At 34.6% G+C, this 21,014-nt stretch overlaps 1 protein-coding gene across 1 annotated transcript in view; it reads left to right on the top strand.

The window, feature by feature from the left end:
• Positions 1 to 3,939: 3,939 nt before the first annotated feature.
• The window catches only part of KCNB2 (potassium voltage-gated channel subfamily B member 2), a 134,814-nt gene continuing 117,739 nt past the window's right edge, over positions 3,940 to 21,014 (top strand). The window contains exon 1 of the mRNA XM_015817162.1: positions 3,940 to 4,515. Coding sequence (XP_015672648.1) covers positions 3,940 to 4,515 — 576 coding nt within the window. The remainder of the gene's footprint in view (positions 4,516 to 21,014) is intronic.

Genomic DNA, 21,014 nt, shown 5'->3' with positions numbered 1-21,014 from the left:
ACACACAACATATATAGAGTGTATACAGTATGTATGTGTTATATGTGTGTGTGTATACAGACTACAGCCATTTAATAAAATGGACTCCCATTGATTTCAGAGGGTTTTCCCATTCTTTTTCCATTATTACTGCATTTCAAACTAGAGGGAGGGATTATTTTTTTTAAAAAGTTTTCATTTATATTAGTTGTTTTAGCATTTTTTTTTTTACTAAAGTAAGCCAATAATGTAAAAAATAAGCAGGTAATAATTTAGTAATGTTGTGTATTATTCATAGAGCCAAAAATCTATTTATTCTAAGTTGCTTAATTTATATTATACTAGCACACAAATATATTTCACTGTAAATCTGTGGAGCTTTTGTTATAAAAGGACTGTGATACTATAGTAATAAGAGCAGTCACTGCAGTAGCCACAGAAGATGTAGGAGTGGTTTTAATTCACTACCAATAAAAATTCAATTATGTCAGTCTATATCTATGTCTTACTATTATCTAATGTATAAAAATTAGATTCTGAAAATAGAATAGCTTTATTTATGCTCTCTTCTAAGTTTTAACAGAGGCTGTGCAATTTCTGTTCAAAAGGTAGCAATCGCAAAGGGTCAATTTGGGCCATTGTATTTCCCATTGTATCCTGCTAAGCTAATCTGAGTCAGAGTTCCAGACAAAGCTGATTTTTTTTCTCACTCCAAAATTTTAAAGGAACAGCCAGTGGTTTAGAAATAGTCATGATTAAATAAGTCTTTAAAAAAATCATTTGTGTTTGTGTGTGTATACATAGGTAGTCCTCAACTAATCACTTAGCAACATTTGAAATGGACCTATCTTGGGGTTAGTTACAACCCGGATTCAAAGTTCTAATAGTTGCTCCCACCCCGCACGGTCACATAAGCAATCTTTGGGAGTTTGGCAACCAGGTTACAGCATCCCACTGTCATGTGACCACATTTTATGATTGTTTTGCCAAAAACTTTCATTAACTTTTGGTACATAGCCATACTGTGTTGGCTTAATGAACATTGCAAAAAACATTGTAAAATTGTTTCATGACTGTCATGACTTACGATCGTGATAGGCATTAAGATAATAAGTCTAGGACTATATATATGCATATCTATACATAAGTATCTATAATATACATAATAGTTATAATATAAATTAAAATGGCAGACCCTTGATGATATTTCAGAGCATGTGGCCCCAAATATGTAGATCTCTGATTGCTCACATTTTAGAACAGGTAAGATAGAAGTAAGTTGCATATAGTGAGGATAAAGTACGCAATGCCGTAGTGCAATGTTTTGCAGCATCACTAAGTGTAGATTTCCACTCCCAGAATTCCTCTGTCAATATGATAGGAATTCTGGGAGTTAAAGTCCACAGATCTTAAAGTCACTGTGACTGAGAAAGACTGATATAATTCATGGTGGTGAAGTGGTGGGAAGGGGGGGGTCTCACTTGTTAGATAAATGAACAAATATAAATGATGAGCTGGACAGGCAGCCAGCTAAGCAACAAAAAATCATTCTACTTCTTTGCAAAGCATGACTCATTGTTACAACTGTGTCTGAAACTAGATTACTGTACATCAAATAAACTAAGAATGCCAAGAGCCACAGGATCCTTCATTTTCATAAGAATGAAAAAATACTGCAGAACTGAAATCAAGTTTAAAAAAATCTCCACATTTCAACATATTTTACATTTATACATAGTATATCCACAATGTATAAAAGAATATAAATATTAATTCTAAATAATTTGTGATTTTTTTACGTCGCAAGCTGTCAGCAGTATTTTCACAAGGCTCTGTTTCTACTCTTCAAGTAATCTCACCCGTCTCCTTCCACCAGCTGCCTGGCACTCCCCTCACCTGACCTTTGGAGTAGAATTAAAACAAATTGATGTCTTACACTTCTTTGTTCTTTCTTCTGTGTTTACTTTTAATGGTGGCAAGAAAGAAGCTAACAGTAACAACTCCTAGTAACTACCAGTAGACACTATGGAAGAACTCAAGATAGAGTGTTGCGAATTAATGGCACTTCTGCTTTAGGAGGGAAGGAAAAATCTCAAGAGGTGGGAAGCAAGACGATCAGGATTTCCCACCACGGGGCTCCAGAGGAAACATAACAGAACTATATTGAGTGTGGGGGGTTTTCTGTAGCCTCAGTTAATCAATTTAATTCTGAAATTAATAGTCTCAGCATGAGAAGAGTGCTGGAAGTGACTGGCATCATAGGAACCCACAAGGGCAGTGCCAAATACCACAAAACAATGCTGATTTTCTTTAAAGCAACATTTTAAAGAGTTAAAACAATATGCTTTTTGTGAAATAACAGCATAGAAATTTACTGTATACTTCCCTTTGACTCCAAATTTCCCTTAAAGTTTACTGTTTCTTGATATAATCATATTCTTGTGCGATAGAAAAGGGACTGCAAATAAGAAATAAATCTAAAAGATTAGCAAAACAACACAGAATGATAGTGTCACAGTGATAAGCATTTCCCAGGTCTTTTATATAATTATTCTTCTCCCTTCAGAATATTTCCAGGTTCCAGGCATATATCTTCTGGACAGACATAAGTTGACTCACATATGTATGGCAACTTTTTGCAAATTGATGTTCTCCAGATAGGTTAGGTGGAGCTCCTGTTACCCATGCTGCTTCCAGTGATGTAAACTTTCATAAAACACATTTGGGGGAAAAACTAGGTTCCATGATATACTATATACAGTATTCTATTCATGTCTTTGGGAAAAGGACAGCTCCTTCAAAAGAAAGCCAAGAACACTATTGAGTTCTTATGACATTTATTTTTACAAGATGTCAAGTGTAGATCAGTGTAGAAAATTAAATCCTCTGTATATTTAGATGTTTTGGATATTTTTTCCCCCTTTGTTAGAAAAATCAAGATGTTTCGCATCAGGCAGGAAGGACGGACCTTCCTGTTTTACAACATTGCAAAAACTATAAGCAGGAATAAAATAGCTACTGATCTTTGTAATTGAAGGTTCACAGCAAAAAGATAGCTGAGTTTTATCATGTCTTCATCTGTCCACATTGAACAAATAATTTTTTTTGTCTGAAAAGAAATATAAATGTGATTAAAACCGTTTTCTTATACTCATCATTGATTGATGGAGGTCAATCTTTACTAATTCCTAGATGAATAGAAATGATTTCTTCTCATAGTATCAAAACAAAAAAAGCTTTTCATGGTAAATAAAGTTGAGAAGAGGAGAGGAGAGAATAAGCATTGCTGTTCATTTCTTTGTTTATTTATGAGAATTATAGATTGCTCCAATTTGTTTCAATTCTGATCAACTTACAAAATACAATAAGAAAAACACAATAGAAACACACACTATATAATCAAAAAAGAAATTCTAAGGAAAAAAATCATAATCACACATCCAGACCAGAACTTCACTAGTTCCATCATCCACTCTGACCCAGGGTCCAGGGATAGCCAAGTGGTAAGGCCTTGTTTAAATAAGGACAATTTTTTAAATATAGATGAAAAATGATATGTTTTTCTCCTAAACCTCCTTCAGCAAATTGTTGTTAGGGGTGCAGTATGCTTGCATTTCTATCTAATCATTCTTCCATAATAACATTCCACTGTTTTAAGGAACTGATTTTTCAAATTATTTTTCAGGATTGCAAAAGTTGCTTTCTCTTTTTCTTAAAAATGCATGTAGTCAATATAATATTACATGATCCTGTAAAAGTTTTATCAGAAATTAATGCTCCTTGTTAAAATCTTTATTTATTATTGCATTGAGAGTTGCTATTTTCCTGTACTAAAATGTGCCTCCCCCCCCTTTTCAGCTTCAGAAATGGAAGAACTTACCTAAGAAGGACCTAACTTACGATAGCAGTCAACTTTAACTCTCTTAAGGACTCTGGCTTTGCTGCTACTTCCTTATCAGGATGGCTGAAAAGGCTCCAGGTATGAACAAAAAGTCATCCAGGTCTACACAGTCTCTTCCACCAGAACCAGTGGACATAATCAGAAGCAAAGCATGTTCTAGGAGAGTGAAAATCAATGTAGGTGGACTTAATCATGAAGTTCTATGGAGGACTTTAGATAGACTTCCACGGACACGTTTAGGAAAGCTCAGAGACTGCAATACCAATGACTCTTTACTAGAAGTATGTGATGACTATAATCTTAATGAGAATGAATATTTCTTTGATAGACACCCAGGTGCTTTCACCTCTATCCTGAATTTCTACAGGACAGGAAAATTACATATGATGGAGGAAATGTGTGCCCTCTCTTTTGGCCAAGAATTAGATTATTGGGGGATTGATGAAATATATTTAGAATCCTGTTGCCAAGCAAGGTATCATCAGAAGAAAGAGCAAATGAATGAAGAATTAAGGAGAGAAGCAGAGACAATGAGAGAAAGAGAAGGTGAAGAATTTGATAATGCTTGCTGCCCAGAGAAAAGGAAAAAACTCTGGGACTTGTTGGAAAAACCCAATTCATCAGTGGCTGCAAAGGTAGGAACAGATACTTGAAAATTTGTTTATGTTGCATATTTATATCAATTACAAGCCATCAGTATGATCCATCGAATATATTATAATAAGGATTACAGAGAATATATTTATATCCCCTGAATAGGCGTTTGTTAATTTGGGGTGGGGAAAATATATATTTTATTTCAAGACATTATGTGGGGAGTCTGTGCTGTCAATCAGGCTTTTGAAGTTTGTCACAACAGATATTTTTTTCTATATAGTTTTCATATATATTTTTGGTATATGAGACAATTTAGAATTTCTGGGATGTTTCCTTCAGTATAGTAGGAGCAATTATGATCAGCAATGTAATAAGTCAGAATGTTCATGACATGAAAGGGATCTTGATGCATCATTAAATTAGAAATATTTACTTTTCTAATGTACAATTTTATTCCTAAGTACATTCTTTTTGAACACAACAAAACTTTCAAGATAATTTGATTAGCATTTGGTTTTCATGAATTCTTGTACAATCAAAGTATTGAATAACTGCTTAGTATCATGATAATCCAGAATTGCTAAGCATCCCACTTATTGTTAGTATTGAAGACTAATATTGATAAAGGTTGTCAGATTGCTCTTATTTGCAAGAACAATTAAATTGACTAGAAAATGGAAATGAAAGCAATAGCTTGCTATTGAATCAAAATATTAACCCTGGAGACTGATTTCCCTAGTAAACCAAGGAACTGGAAATTAATTTCACCATTCCAGTATAGAGTCTGGTTTGCTTGGGAAAGGACTATCAGGATTCCAGTTTGGAATATTATGAAAAGCTTTTGTTTTCTCATTGGTTTCTGTTTAGTTTTAGTCTTTCAGTGAGTGGGAAGAGTTAAGTTGGGGTTGATAGGGCTTTTTATACAAATATGTCCTAATCAGTGATGAGCAACATTTTTAGCATTCTGGATTATTATTACTTCAAATATTATTAAATATTACATATATAACATTATATTTCATTGTATCTTATTACTGGTAATACAAAATGCCTCCCTGCTTAGATCAATTGTTCATGATACACTGGCTGTATTTGTTATAGCTTTGTGACTTTGATTAATACAGTATTTCTTTTGATTGAACTCTATAGAGACGTAATTGGTGAGGGTAGGCTGTTGAATCTGAGAAACCTTTTTAAGAATACATATGCATTCTGCACATTTTTCTACACCTTTTTCTACCACATGCTTAGGCTGATGTTAAAGGATCTGTTCCCAAACTGACGAGCTAGTCAGTTTGCATTTATTTAGTCTATGGGAAAGATATAAATACATTGTTGTTGTTTTGTGTGAAAATGAATAGTGTTGAAATCTTTTCAAACAGGGAAAGTTTGGATATTTTATCCTATCTGAAATGCAACAAAATGTGCTTTTTTTGTAAATAGAAAAAAACATATGTTCATTATAGTTGTATGCATTTCAAATAAAGGGTGATGTCATAGGTTGTCATGAGAAAATGTAAAGAAGTTTTCTTTAGTTGCTAAACAAATAGAAAGGAACTAAACTACAGCATCCAATCCTCTGGATAGCGGGATTCTTTTTGTGTCTTTTAATTGTATTGTACCCACCCATCCACGCACAAATTTAAGATATACTGGCTTAATTTCCAATGCAGATTTTTGTAAAAGCCATTTATAAAACTTTCATTTTGATCTGAGGGCTCTGACAAGCATGTAGGAGTTTACCAGTGGATGGAGAATCAAGAAATTTCAGGGATATCTGCAAGATGTGGTCAAAAAAAGTCAAAATGGTGGCTGCAGTTGTAGGATTGAAGCTCTATCTGTTTCTTATGTGTGATGCATGTACAACACACACACAAACATGCCACATTTCTATCACACTATTGTAGCCACTGTCTTGAATATTTTGACACAACCTGCAGGAATGACAAATGTAATCCTCTTCTAGGTCAAAAGTCACTCTGTTAATAGAATGGTATATCTTTAGTCATTTATAGATTAAACATTGATTAGCTGAAATTTCATTGTGAGGAAAATTTGGAGATGTATGGCTAGCCTAGCAGGCTACCCTAGATTCTTAGGCCCACTCAGAACTAGATTACCATTCTAAAGAGAATAACAAAGGTAGGATATGTCTGTATGTACGTAGGTATGTACGTACGTATGTATGTATGTATGTATGTAGGTAGGTAGGTAGGTAGGTAGGTAGAGCACCAAGGTAGAAACCAGGAGACCAGGAGTTCTAGTTCCTCCTTAGGCACAAAGCCAATTGGGTAATATTGGGCCAGTTACTCTCTCTCAGCCCTAGGAGGGAAGCAATTGCAAACCACTTCTGAAAATCGTATCAAGAAAACCTCAGGGACTTGTCCAGGCAGTCACCAGGAGTCAAAAAATGGCTTGAAGCTGCACACAGACAGGGCCACAGATTCCTGACTGGTTCTTCCCTCTTCTGCCACTTAAGATCAATTCAACTTGCTGTGAATTTTTTCTTTAAGAGCACTTTAAATAGTTCACATGTGTGTTTGGGATGCATCACATAGGTTTGGCAGTGAATGGAGGTTACATGTGTATTGAGGGGTACCTTTTTGCACCACAGAGGTAAGGCATTTATGTCTGTGAGGTCAAAGCTGAGTGATTTGTCTTTCTGGTATAGTAATTCCATGCATCAGATTAGCAGTTTATGGTCTGAAAGCAACAGGTGCCAGCTTTTATCTTTGTTGTATATGATTCTACCGACATTTGTTCTGACTGTTCAAGCAGAACTGGAAGTGCTGCCACTGCTTAATAGAATCCCTCCTATAATTTGTTATTAATTAGCTATGCACTCAAGGTCCCAGGGACTAATCTGTGGGAGATGGGCCATGTCATTAAGCTGACACATGAAATCTCTACAGAACAAGGCAAGATCAAAATTCTCTGCAACATGGGCACCTCAGTGATCCAAAATCCGTTGATGTCAGGATTGCAACATACTGCTGGTTTGCTTTTATTGCATAAGGAAAGGAGGGCTTTTGCATGAAACCAGCCTTGTCTGGGAAATGAAGTGGCATTATTTTTATATCATCTAATACTATTGTTCTTACTCTAGTTTGGAAAAATGCAAGGGCTTTGTCACTTAGGAGGTACTGTATATCCACATTTCAAGCCTGTGTCAATTTTATTGGTTTTGGCTTCCTTTAAAAAAATCCTTGGAAAGATGCTACACACAGGGTGTTGAAGGAAATACTGTTTCTTCAGAGAGTTGTCATTTCCACGGTTTCCTATGTAAAAGGAATGATTAATGTACCAATTTAATGTTTCAGTTTGAACAAATGGTTTGAAAGAAATAGCAAGATGCTGACTAATAGATACAATTATAAAGCATCAGAAACCTTAATGCCTATTAGCCAATCTGTAGCTAAAGTGAAAAACACAGTGCAGTCTTTAAGACTTGGCATGAATATACTCATCTGCTTTTCAGAGTAAGCAGGGAAGTGATTTATTATTGATTTATTATTCTATAGCTGTGATTAATGATTTATCATTTTAGACCTGTGCGATCATTGTTCTAATATGTCCCCAGACTTGACAAATAAAAAGACACAGAACTGTAGTTGCTGATTTTAAATTTTACAATCACAGCAATGACCCTAGCTTTCGATTTCTAAAATATAAAACAAACTCCCAATCAAATAATTTTCCAACCTTTGCCCTCTTGTGTTGCATAACATTTAATGAAATATTCAGAAACTGTTTGGAAACTTCTTCCCCTTCAAAGTGCTATTGGATCATTCATGCTTCTGAAGCATAGAGCATATATTTAGAAGTAATTATTATAATATATAAGTATGAACTGTGGTATTCCACGATGATTTGTACTATATCTCTGAATTGTGATCATGTTTGGAAAGAGTTATAAAATATTCCAGATTATAACACTGCCTTAGTATTTTCATTGTATTTGTTATTAGATTTATATACTGTCTTTATTTTGTACAACTCAAGGGAAGCGCACTGAGCAGGAGTGACTGCCCAAAGTCACCCAGCCAGTTTTCATGCCTAAAGCAGGACAAAAAATATGATCTCCTAGATTCTAATCCAGTGCCATAACCACTACCCCAAACTGGTTCTCGGTTGTAGCTCGCATGGGCTAAAAAGCTATAGGTGAAGTCAGAAGAGATCTCCTAGCTGACCTTATAAGATTTAGTTTGCTTTCAAGATGATGGAATCTAATGCTGAGGTTTAAGCTTTTAGTGATGGCATTGCCATCCTAATATGATACCAGTGAAGGAAATGGATGCATGCTAGGACTTGATGACATATAATCAATACATCAAAAGGGATTGTAAAACCTAATGCTAGATGATAATTCCCAGTATGTCTCACCATTGGCCATGTGTTGATACGAGATCAGGGTCATCTGGAAGGCCACCACTTCATCATTTCCAGATGATCAAATGGTCCTAAAATGGTACAGTGAAACCTCATTTTATCAGACCTTGATACAAAAACCTCACATGTACTGTCCAAATGTTCACTGTGATTTATGTTATTTGCATTTTCATTTCTCAAATGAAGCAAATTGTTATTTGTATCATTTTCCATTATTTGTAAATGGGATGCCCTATTCTCCAATTTAACAGCTTCCTTAATAAGAGGCACATCTGCTTCCCAATGAATACATGAAAATCAGAATTCACTATATATTAACATTGCACACATCTCTCATATTTTTGGATTGTTTGCTATTGACAAAATTAGTTTTAACATTTAATCCCTATTGTAAAGAAATTACCACTGTTGAAGCAAGTGGTGAGCATGCACTCTTACTTACGTTATCTGTTTTTTCAATAGGGGATGGATAAATTATGCATTCCTAGATGAACTTTCTTTTTTATTGTGACTTCTAAATATAAATTCTAGCTTAATCCAAGATCAAGTAAAGCCTTGCTAATGGATTTGTCAGGTATCCAGGTGATCCCAGCTAAGACAAAGTGCAGAACAAAAACGTAAGGATGATGCATATGGAAATGAATAGTAGAACTGCCTGGTAGCAATCAGATCCTTAAATATTAACTGATTTTTTTCTTTTGGGTCTGCATATGCATATTTGTATTTCCCTCCCAAATGCTTTCATACAGAAAGAATTTGGAACTAGGGAAAGTTTATTATCGGGATAATAGAGAAAATAGGAAAGATGAAAGATATGTCCTGAGGAATCTTTTCATTTGGCCTTTTTTCTTGAGAGTAACACCTTCACTAGATTCCTGATAAAAACATTCACAAGCTCATGGTCTATCAGTTTTATACTTGGCTCAGCTGTAAACCTCAGCTCTCCAGACATTTTACATGGTCAGGATTAGCTTGCCTAGCAGAAGGCTCTGAGATTTGATCCAGCACAATTAAATCCTTTATTGCAGATTAAGTCACATACTCACCTAGGATTTGTCCACACAACACAAAAATCAAACTCCTTGTATAGGTTTATTTCCCAGAGTTTAACTTCTGCCTTTTTTGTCTTGCCTTTCCAAATCAACAAATGTGTGCTTTATGGCCTTGAAAGATACTAATCCATCTCTAGCTTCTGAAGTCTTGGAACCACTGGTTCATGCCTTGCCATTGCATTCCTTACATCCTAATATGTATATTGTAGTACTCTACTCATTGAATGTTCCCACAATCAAAATAATCTCTTCTGTAGAAAAACATCTATTCCGTCAATTATTACATTTATTCCTAATAATTAAAGTGCAATAATAAATGTACTCCTCAATATTGGAAATTACACAGAAGTTTCATGTGAGGTCCACAAATTATATATTAAGAATGCAACAGAATGCCAGTTGATAATTGATTTTGTTTTAAAAGCTGTTGTATCTATGGTCTGGTAAGTCAATTATTAAAATATTATTTACCATCCATGGTTTCTAAGTGAGGTATTGTGTAACTAATGATTCAGCATTATTTTTAGCTGGCACAACTATGAAAAAATAAAACCAGTATTTGAGCTATCTTATCTTAGCAACGTTTTAATGCCTTGGTGAATTATGTATAAGGGTTCTTTTTAAGTCATAGCTGGGATTATTTGCTAACATAATAGGGCTGTTTTGCTGCATGTTCTGGGGCAGAGGGAGACAAGTAATTGCTAAAAGTAGCTTTAAGTGTAGACAGTTCTTCATAACTCAGTTACTGTAATACCTGGGACTCTGAGCTATAACAATCTATTTTTGACCTCCAACAACAAAAGCAATGACTATGCTGTTCATCAGATTTGCCAGAAGAAAAGGATATTTTCTGCCATAAGCTAGGATTAAAGAGGCTGCATTGGTTTTGCAGCTTTGGATAATGACTTATGTTTTAAATTCTGTGGTAAATTTCATTACCTAGATTTCCCAAACCTAAAATCCAGGATATTTGTTTTATATCATGAGCTGAATATTAACATAAGTTTCTCACTTAAAACTTAAAGATCTAATGGCTCCACCACAAAACTTTCTAGACTGTATTTATTACTTTTTGCTGCTTTAATGAACGACCTTAAAACCAAGATGTGTCAAGTAGCTTGGCATATTATAAATGGTTCTTTAAGTCATGTGACATTTACAGCAAATAGACAAGCATATTTGATGCTGCCTTTCACAGAATGGCATTGTTGTCTTACACATTAATTTAAGTAATTAGCTACTCATTGTTTGGAACAGTGAGGTAAGGTTACAATGCAGTTAATGGAGTTTTTAAAAATAATGTTCTAGGAACTTCCGAAGTACATAGCAAATTCACAAGATGTTCCTGGGTGCTGTCTTTTACCTGGTGATTGCTGGCTTGTCTGCATGATGTAATATATTAGCACACTTAGGCAGACAAATCCCCAAAAACGAGATGGTCAAAGAAGTTTGCATGTGTATGTTGTTTACACCAGCAAATGCATGCATTGTGAAAACTGCCTCCTATTCCACAAGAATATCTTGACATGGGGTGGAAACCTTACAATTCTGCAAGCCTTACTGCTATGATATATTAAAGTCTGACTACATCAGAATGTCACGGGGGAAAAAAGAGGATATCTTATCAGAAATGTCTGATCCAATTCTTAAATAGAGACCATCTCTCTCATAAACTCAGTTGGATTGAATGGAAGTCATAGAGGGTTAACTGAATCCATTGAATTAATTATACCAAATGATACATTCAGCTATGCCTCCAAACATAAATTGCTGGATTTGTGAGTACATTGTATTCCCTATAAGATTGAATATCCTACATATATCAGTTATATTGAACAGGCAGACTTTACTCAGATAGGGTGAATGAATATTCAGTTCTTGAGTAGTGTGATGTTTTGATGGTGACAACCAATGCCTTGAAATCTATCTGGAAGCCAACTGTCAGCTGATATCACACCTGTAGTAGTGATGTTATGTAGCAAACCTCAATGCATCTATAAATATCCAGCCCATTGTATGTTGCGTCAGCTGAAACTTCCTGGTGGTTTTCAAGGGCAATCCCACCTGGAGCACCTTACAGTAATCCAGCTGGAAAATGATGAGGCCTCCTGATCCCAGGCTGCAATTGGCCCATATATAATTGTACAAACCTTCCCGGCCACAGCCTCTACTTTATGTATTTTATTTTCACCAGTATCACTCCTTAAAGTTGTATGAATGTAGAACTCAGAGTAATACTTTCTTTCCCTAGATGGGGTGCTTACTGGTTCCAAAGAAGTCTCCATCTCTAAATAAATGCTTACATATATGGTGATGACTGCTCATTTCCAGAGATTGTTGCAATCAAAGAGCAGAAGACAAGATGATGAACCTTTTGTCTGGTATTTGCTATTTAACCTTGTGTTTCTAAACAGCAAGCAATGGGAAACTAAATTGTAAGACATAAGATTGATCTGCTTAAGATCAAAAATCACATAACTCACAGGAAATATGTTTCTGTTTTCTACCTGTTTATTGAAAGCTAGTCAACTTTATTTGCCATAAAATGGTGAGGCTAAGCAGAGTATGATAGATGTTATAATCAGGGAAATTATATTTATTTACTAGCATTTATCAAAAATAGCGCTTCACTAAACAAGTGTACCCTTCTCTGAAAAACTCAGTGGGTGACTCTGGGCCAATCATTCTCTGTCAACCAAACCTGATTCACATGGTGATTGTTGTGGAGAAAGTAAGAGCAGTAATGTCTCCTTGAGAGGGAGGGCAGGAGAAAGTCATCTTTTGGCTTCACTTGCACTAGGTTGGATCATCCAAATGTTTATGTTCTTCCCTGTGTGATGAAAACCAACTACTGCAATAGCCTAACAATAGCAAAGACCTTTCCCACTTCCAGAAGTGACTATGTCCCCCAGATTTCAGATTTCACTTAGCTTACATTGAGTGCCAATTGACGCAACCACAAAGGGTTGATTGTACTTAAAATAGCAGGGGGTAGGACATGCTAGATTTATCCCAAGGACAGCCAAGTAACAATAATACAGTTCCGGATGTCAGCAGTCAAATCTAGGATGCACTTTTGGAAAAGAGCTGGCATTCTTTGCATTGCCCTGCTCATTTTAATTTATCTTTGGCTGATGTAAAACTATGCAAGCCAGAATCATCCATGGTGTGACATATATGAAAATCAAGGTCTGAAAAAATATTCATATTGCAAGACATTTTTTAAAAGTTTACATTTCTTTTTCTTTTCTTTTCTTTTAAAAAAAGTACATTCAGTCCTGTTCCTTCTAGTCTCCTTTTTCTTCCTGGGAATGGTTTCAGATTTCAGCTTGTTCTATTATGAAAGAACCTGGTCTATGTTTTTCTTGATAGTTTTGTTCCAGAGTATTATAATCGTATTGTTAAGTTTGCCGATGAATCAGTTTTAGTGGAATGTAAATTCTTCTGAAGAAAATTATTGCAATTTATTGAATATGATGGCTTAAGGTTAAAATGAAGAGAGTAAACTGCAATGATTTTTCAATTAGGTTAGTTCCAATTTATTATTTCCTAGTGTGATTCTTTCCCATATGTTAAATTTAGGGGAGTTGAACTTTTTCCCATTTGGAAAGCTCTTATTCCAAAGTATTGGAACACAGAAAAACTTACTTTAAATACATTGACTCATCTTATTTTTTGGAAGGGTTGCATAGCTATTGAGGTTTTAGACAAATCTGCCCTTCCAGTCCTAGTCTTAGTCTTGCCAAAAGCTGTACAACATAAAAGCTGTACAAAAGCTGTGCAAGTTTAATGAAGAGAAGGACAAGGGGGGACATGATAGCAGTGTTCCAATATCTCAGGGGCTGCCACAAAGAAGAGGGAGTCAAGCTATTCTCCAAAGCGCCTGAAGGCCAGACAAGAAGCAATGGGTGGAAACTAACCAAAGAGAGAAGCAACGTAGAACTAAGGAGAAACTTCCTGACAGTTAGAACAATTAACCAGTGGAACAACCTGCCTCCAGAAGCGGTGAATGCGCCAACACTGGAAGTTTTTAAGAAGAGACTGGACAGCCTTTTGTCTGAAATGGTATAGGGTTTCCTGCCTGAGCAGGGGGTTGGACTAGATGACCTCCAAGGTCCCTTCCAACTTTATCATCATTATTATTATTATTATTATTATTATTATTATTATTATTATTATTATTACTACTACTACTACTACTACTACTACTACTACTACTACTACTACTATAAAAATGGTTCTTTAAATGATCATTGACTATGTTATGTTACTGGTTTCAATTTTTGTGTTTTCAGTTCTACCTCCCCATTCATATCTGCATATATGTCTTAAGTGGTTAATAGAAATCAGTTGAACAATCATTTGTGTCCCATTACATTTATTGGAATAACATTGGGCTGACAAGTTATCTTAACCATGTAGTTCTCTTTGGCAAAGGCATTTACACAGACAAAGAAGAGCCCTTGACTTGGGATATTTGTGTTCTTGCTATGAAAACTGAGAGATTGTGGAAGCTGAATGGAAACCGAAGTTCAACATTTATGGAAGGCATTGCTTGCATATAAAGGGCTTAGCCCTAGGTTCAATGATAATTCCTGGACATATTCCATTATTTCAAATCAGTTACTCATTTATTTTGTTCTTTAATCAACAGTAAAAAAAAACATAAAACAACAAAATTAGTCATAAGATTTACAACTATAACTTCTGAATGGCCAATACTTGCAAGATAAATATAGAATTATAAAGCACTAATATGAAGCACACAACTATAAAATTACTGCTAAATCCGAAACCTATAAAAATCTAAATGCTGCAATACAACTTAGAAAAAAATATGTAACATTAAAAAATCTAGGACACAAAAACTAAAAAATGGGGAAGAACAAAATACAGGATATGACTATTCTGATTGGTGCCTCTTTTTCAGTCAAATCCTGCGAAATGTTGTATGCTGCTAGATAGAGCATTAAAAGTTATGAAGAGTCTTTATCAGAAAGGAATGAGTACAGAACAAAGAATGTAGTGGGAAAATAAGAATAGTCTGAATATAACTGTAACACAGGCAGTAATGAAGGATGTGTTCAATAATTTAAATCTGTCTACCGTCACAAAGACATTGGCATTTTTCTTGTATCTTTCATCTAGTAGGGGTGAAGAAAGAGCATTTCAGGAAATTTCAGGAAATTTCATGGTAAATGTCCTTCTATGATTAGAGACTTCTAGTTGTATAAGATGTGCTGTAAATAAACTACTAAGTACCTTTCACTTTCATTAAAGGTTTGGTATTCTGCCTAGGTCTATGCTCCATGTTCCTTATATATCTTTTAAAAAGAGTTCTTATTTCTTCCAACTTACAAAAAGAGAATGGAGTAGAACATTATAAAGTTAATATGTTAGATCTCATTTTCTTCCAAATGGTTTGATATTTATACAAATATAAGGGGCTAAAATTGTTATAAATAGCAATAGTCTTTGTCAAAAATTGTATATAGTAGCTATATTCTAGCCTACACAATGTCGGCTTCCATCCATAAACCAGAGTTGACACACACTGCAACATCTGAAAAACTACTTTAAAAATTTAGATTGTTCCAACAGGGCAAAAATTGAACAAGAGGACCAACTTGGTTCCACAGGGAAGTTGTGGCACTGATTTAATTTCAAAGAGTTTTCCTTTTGTTCAGGACATGGCAACAATACTCCTTTCAGTGCTTTGAGGTTTAAACAAGGTAATTTCTACTGGCCTTCCTATTATGGCCTTTGGGCTAAGATCAGATACATAATGCTACATATTTTAGAATATATAAAGAAATATAAAACTGCTTTCTTCTGTCTTCATTAGTGTCTGTATGAATAAAATGCATACTATCATATATTTTTGTTAAAGTATATTTTAATGCCAAAGCTTTATTGTAAAAATAGAAATGTCAATGAAGGCCATAAAACAAGAGAGCTATTTAATTCAGTAGTGTTTAATTGATTGCATATTGATGAATTAAAAATTCCCATTCTAATAATTGTTGCTGATATTATAGGCAATTTTAGAAAATGTAAGCTTCCTTAAATATCCTTTTCCATTTTCTGACTAAATATACAACCTGATCTCTTGGGTAGGAGGTGAGAAAAGGAGGAGGAAGAAAAGAGAACCCTGCTTAGATGAATCAACATTTCTTTCTTAAGGCTTTTGTTTGTATTTCAATGTGAACATTTATTTGCTTGATGGGGTATGAAATTGAAAACAGTAAATTGTTAAATTGGTCTAGTAAAGATGCCATTGGTAGGATGTATTTCTGATTCTGTATAAGATTTTTCTTCCAGCAGTATTAAGCTACAGATAGGATGGTCCTAAACATTAATTAATTGTAATCCATGCATCACAAGTATTTTAATTCCTTTGCATCAACCTTACCAAGTCATTAGAAGACTGAAAAATATAGTTGTATTGAGCATTTTATAGGAAAATATTTTTTCTGCATGTCCCCGTGCCTTTTCTTTTTTCTCCAAGAAAAGAATTTTGCCAGGGAAAACTGACCATCCAAAAGGTCTGTGATAGGATAGCTAAGAAAAATATCACCTTTGCTACGATTTCCAATAAACTAGACAAGAATCATAAATTACTCTTCAAAAGGATAACATCATGATATAGTATCAGATGCGCCTTGAACTGGTAATAAATTGATGCAAAAAAAATGATGTGGAAATATCTATTGAATGTGTTACTGTTTCTGACTACAGCAGATTCTACTGCCCATAAGAAATTTATTAACTTCTCCCTAATTCCAAGTCTGAAAAACTATTCTTCCAGTTATGTACATTAACTGTTGGGATAAGAAGTTTATGAAGATCATTTCAGAACAGTATTTAATTGTAAAAACACTGAGGTCAGTAATGAATTGCCTTTCAGAATCACATCACCCATCAAATTGTATTTGTTATTTGTTTTCCTTCCCTCCTTCCTTCCTTCCTTCCTTCCTTTCTTCCCTCCCTCCCTCCCTCCCTCCCTCCCTCCCTCCCGTCTGCCTGCCTGCCTGCCTGCCTGCCTGCCTGCCTGCCTGCCTGCCTGCCTGCCTACCTGCCTGCCTGCCTGCCTGCCTGCATTTATAAAGTAAGCAGGCACTGAAATTTTCAAAATTAAATCAAACTGAAGGGGAAAATACATCGAGATAAATTCTACTGAAAAGTGCATATTCACTTTTAAAATGTCAATTACCATTAAAGTCCATACTTTTTTTTCCAGACAGACATGCAGATGGATGGATGGATGGATGGATGGATGGATGGATGGATGGATGGATGGATGGATGGATGGATGGATGGATGGATGGATNATAATAATAATAATAATAATAATAATAATAATAATAATAATAATAATAATAATAATAATAATAATAATAATAGTAAAGTTGGAAGGGACCTTGAAGGTCGTCTAGTCCAACCCCCTGCTCAGGCAGGAAACCCTATACCATTTTGGACAAATGGCTGTCCAGTCTCTTCTAAAAAAACTTCCAGTGTTGGAGCATTCACCGCTTCTGGAGGCAGATTGTTCCACTGGTTAAGTGTTCTCACTGTCAGGAAGTTTCTCCTTAGTTCTAGATTGCTTCTCTCCTTGATTAGTTTCCACCCGTTGCTTCTTGTCCTGCCTGAGTTCCGGCACCTTTTTTTTTTTTTTTAGAAAAAAAGCACTGGATAGATAGATAGATAGATAGATAGATAGATAGATAGATGATAGATAGATAGATAGATAGATAGATAGATAGATAGATAGATAGATAGATAGATAGATAGATAGATAGATAGATAGATCCCTTCAGTGTAAATGGTGTTATCCATCAGATCTAGGAGTGCCTTCAGTGGCAGGATTTTGCTGTTGAACAGAAACATCAGTGTTCCTATACTGTGTAAAATACTTTTTTGGAATCCCTGCACCAATCTGTCTGAATGCACTAATTTGCATAGTAATACTTTCTTATTCAGAGGTACTTGGTGATTACAGAAGAAAAGAAAGGATTAGAAGAGAGGGTGTGTTTTCTATTGAAATGCAAATAATATACACAACTTACCGCACAGAACTTGATGACTTGACTATATTGGGAAAGTACAATTATAGGGGTTTCCTTTCATTGTATAGTCTCTAGCTCTCCTGTGCCTGCTACAATTTCCTCTGCTTTACATTGTGGGTTATCTAGTGAAAAAATAATAGAGGGAAACAGCTCTAGGGATTTCAGCTTGTGTGTATTCAAGAAGAGGAGGAGATTTGAAAAGTACCCTAGCACAAAACTCACATCAGTAGTGGCTTTGCATGCTGCTATAAGTATAGCATACTAGGGTTTTGTTTTGCTTTTATAAAGTGGCCAAGAAAAAGAAAGTATTTACATTTTTAACTACATATAAAAAGGCACTACATATAAAAAGGGTGGATATACAGGCTTGCAGAAGATTTTATTCAGATTTTTAAAAAGGCAAAAGCAAAGAAGAGACTAAAATCCATATTTTGTTTAGTTTGAAATGAATCACTGGTAGAGGATGGAAAGATCCAGGACTTTCAGGATTCAGGATGAAAAATATTCAGTAATTTATTAATGGTTTAGTCTTTGATGGGAATAAAGTAGATAATGGTTATTCATAATTAATTTATCTCTTTTCCTGCTGTCATTATTTTTCAGGAAAAGGGATCGATTAATCACTTCCATTCTTTGAAATTTCTGGCTAAATGATGCTTTTGTACTGCGTTGATCCCCAGTTTCAATAAAGATGTAACCTCTGCTGAAATTATAATCCAGATTTATCTTTTTTAAAAGTACATTTTTTTTCATGGAGGAGTTAGATCTGTCACATATCTTGAAGCCAAGAAATAAAAATGTCTTTAAAACATTAATTTTATTTATTTGTCAAAGTTATATGCTGTTCATCTTGAGATGCAAGGTGACACTGAACAGCTTACAGCATAATAAAACATATGGAAATAAAAAAAATATAAAATATAAAAACAGATTTAAAATGATGATGATGATGATGATGATGATTAAAATTACAGGAGATTAAAATAAACTAAAGTCCCATGGATTTAGAGCGGAGAGGTAGTGGTAGCTTCTTTGTTTACTACACTAGTCATCTCCAGCCAAAGCTTCTCCTTCAGGGCCCCGTGCCAAATGGCATAGCCAAGTTTTAAGAGATTTCCTGGGGGGCCAGAAGGGTGGGGGCAGACCTCGCCTCCTGTGGCAAGCTGTTCAAAATTTAAAGTGACAATTCTGCAATCAATAAAATCTGTTAACCTACATGGTCTAACTGGAAGAAAATGCCATAGATGTGCACCTTAGAGACAATGACTGGCTTAAGATCTGGAAGAGGTTCCCTTAAATAGCTTGCCCCTGGATGGTAAGTTATCTCCCACTTTTGGTTTTTAAGAAGTTGGATAAAATGCTCCTGTCTCAGAGGGCATTTAGTGAGGAAGAAATTAGCTTCAAACAGAAGAGGTACAGTTTTAATGTGATCAAGAGTGTATGGATGCTTTAGTTTTGTGCAACCTAAGTTGCCTAGAATTGCTTGGGTAGGCAGAATATAAATACTGCTAAAAAAAGAATAGAAAGAAATTTGGATTTATGATATTCTAAGTAATTCCCCCACACATTGTTTTCAGAAATTTTTTGATTAGCTTCTTTAATCAATTAATGCTTTAAAAAAATTATAGACTGTATGAAATTTTAAACAGGAAGAAAATTGCCATGCTATACCTCTGATGTCCTTTTTTCAAAAAATGGCAAGCTCTAAAAAGTATTTTAAAATTATTTTAAGATATTCCTTCCCAAAGCTATCCCATTCCAATTAAATTCATATATGTCTTGGTTATTCCTAAATTTGTCAATTTTGCTAGATTTTTTTAAAAGGGGGGGGAAAGCTGTATGGTTTATGATGAAACTTTTTGGATTAAGAAAGAAATATTTTTATATTGCTAATAGGTTTTGCTCAAAAAAGCCGAATGATTCAAGTGCTTTTAATGCAGCTTTTTATTGGTTATGACTAGTTAGATATTGGTAGAGGACAGGAAGACCTGGAGGAACATTGCCCATGGGGTCGCGTTAGGTCGGAAATGACTTCGCAACTAACAACAAAAACAAGTTAGATATTGTATGATTTGTAAAGGAAAAATAACTCCAAAAATACATTATTTGAAATTGTTGGAGTATATTCATTATTGTTATTTTATTTTACCCCTTTATTATTTTTATAAATAAATCAAGGCAGTTAACTTCCTTCCTCCCTTCCTTCCTCCTGCTATTTCCCCATAACAGCATGTGAAGTTAGTTGGGTTGGGTGAGAATGACTGGTCGAAAGTCACTGGCTTATATGCAACCAGTACTATACAACCATCTTAAGTATATTTCTTTTAAATTTTTGATTAGTAAAACATTTCTAATTGATACATTTAAATCTTATGAAACAGGCCATCATTGTACAAGTCTACTTTTTTACAACTTCCTATGTAATACTTCTAAATGCTTCCATTTTTACAATTATTATGAATTTTCCTACTAGCTAGTTTATGATTTTTAATACCTTGTACAATTACAATATTAATGATTGTAAGTAATTGATTAGGAAATAAAATAGATTATTGTAAATGATCAAGAGACTAGGAATTTATATTTTCTAGTCACTGCTCATCTACTTGATTACAGAAAAAAGCCAAGAACAAAAACCAAATCTAGTTTTCTACCAAAGCATAAGAGGAAACGTGATCAATTTTTTTACAAGAAACTTAGGATGCTTCTAGTCAGTTTGTATTTGCCAGAAAACTCATTTGCAATAGACCTGCTCTTTTTCTGAATTCTCTATTAGCATTGATAAAACATTCATATAAATATCTGGCTGAAACTCAAAAGCAATCAGTTGCAGAGTTAGGAAATTTTAGACTGGATTTAAATATTTGAATAAATAAGTCTGCTTTCTACTGATCTTCCAAATGTAGACTTTAGTGATTATGGTCCCAAAATTCTTTCCTTCAGAAGAACAGTAATAGCAAAACTGATTTAAAATATGAATACATATTTCATTTATACCACTTCTTTTTTCAACACATCCTGACTATGTTT

This window comes from Protobothrops mucrosquamatus, unplaced genomic scaffold (genome assembly GCF_001527695.2).
Source record: "Protobothrops mucrosquamatus isolate PMUCROS unplaced genomic scaffold, P.Mucros_1.0 scaffold556, whole genome shotgun sequence".
Classification (NCBI taxonomy): Eukaryota; Metazoa; Chordata; class Lepidosauria; order Squamata; family Viperidae; genus Protobothrops; species Protobothrops mucrosquamatus.
This window is presented reverse-complemented; position numbering and strand designations above follow the sequence as displayed.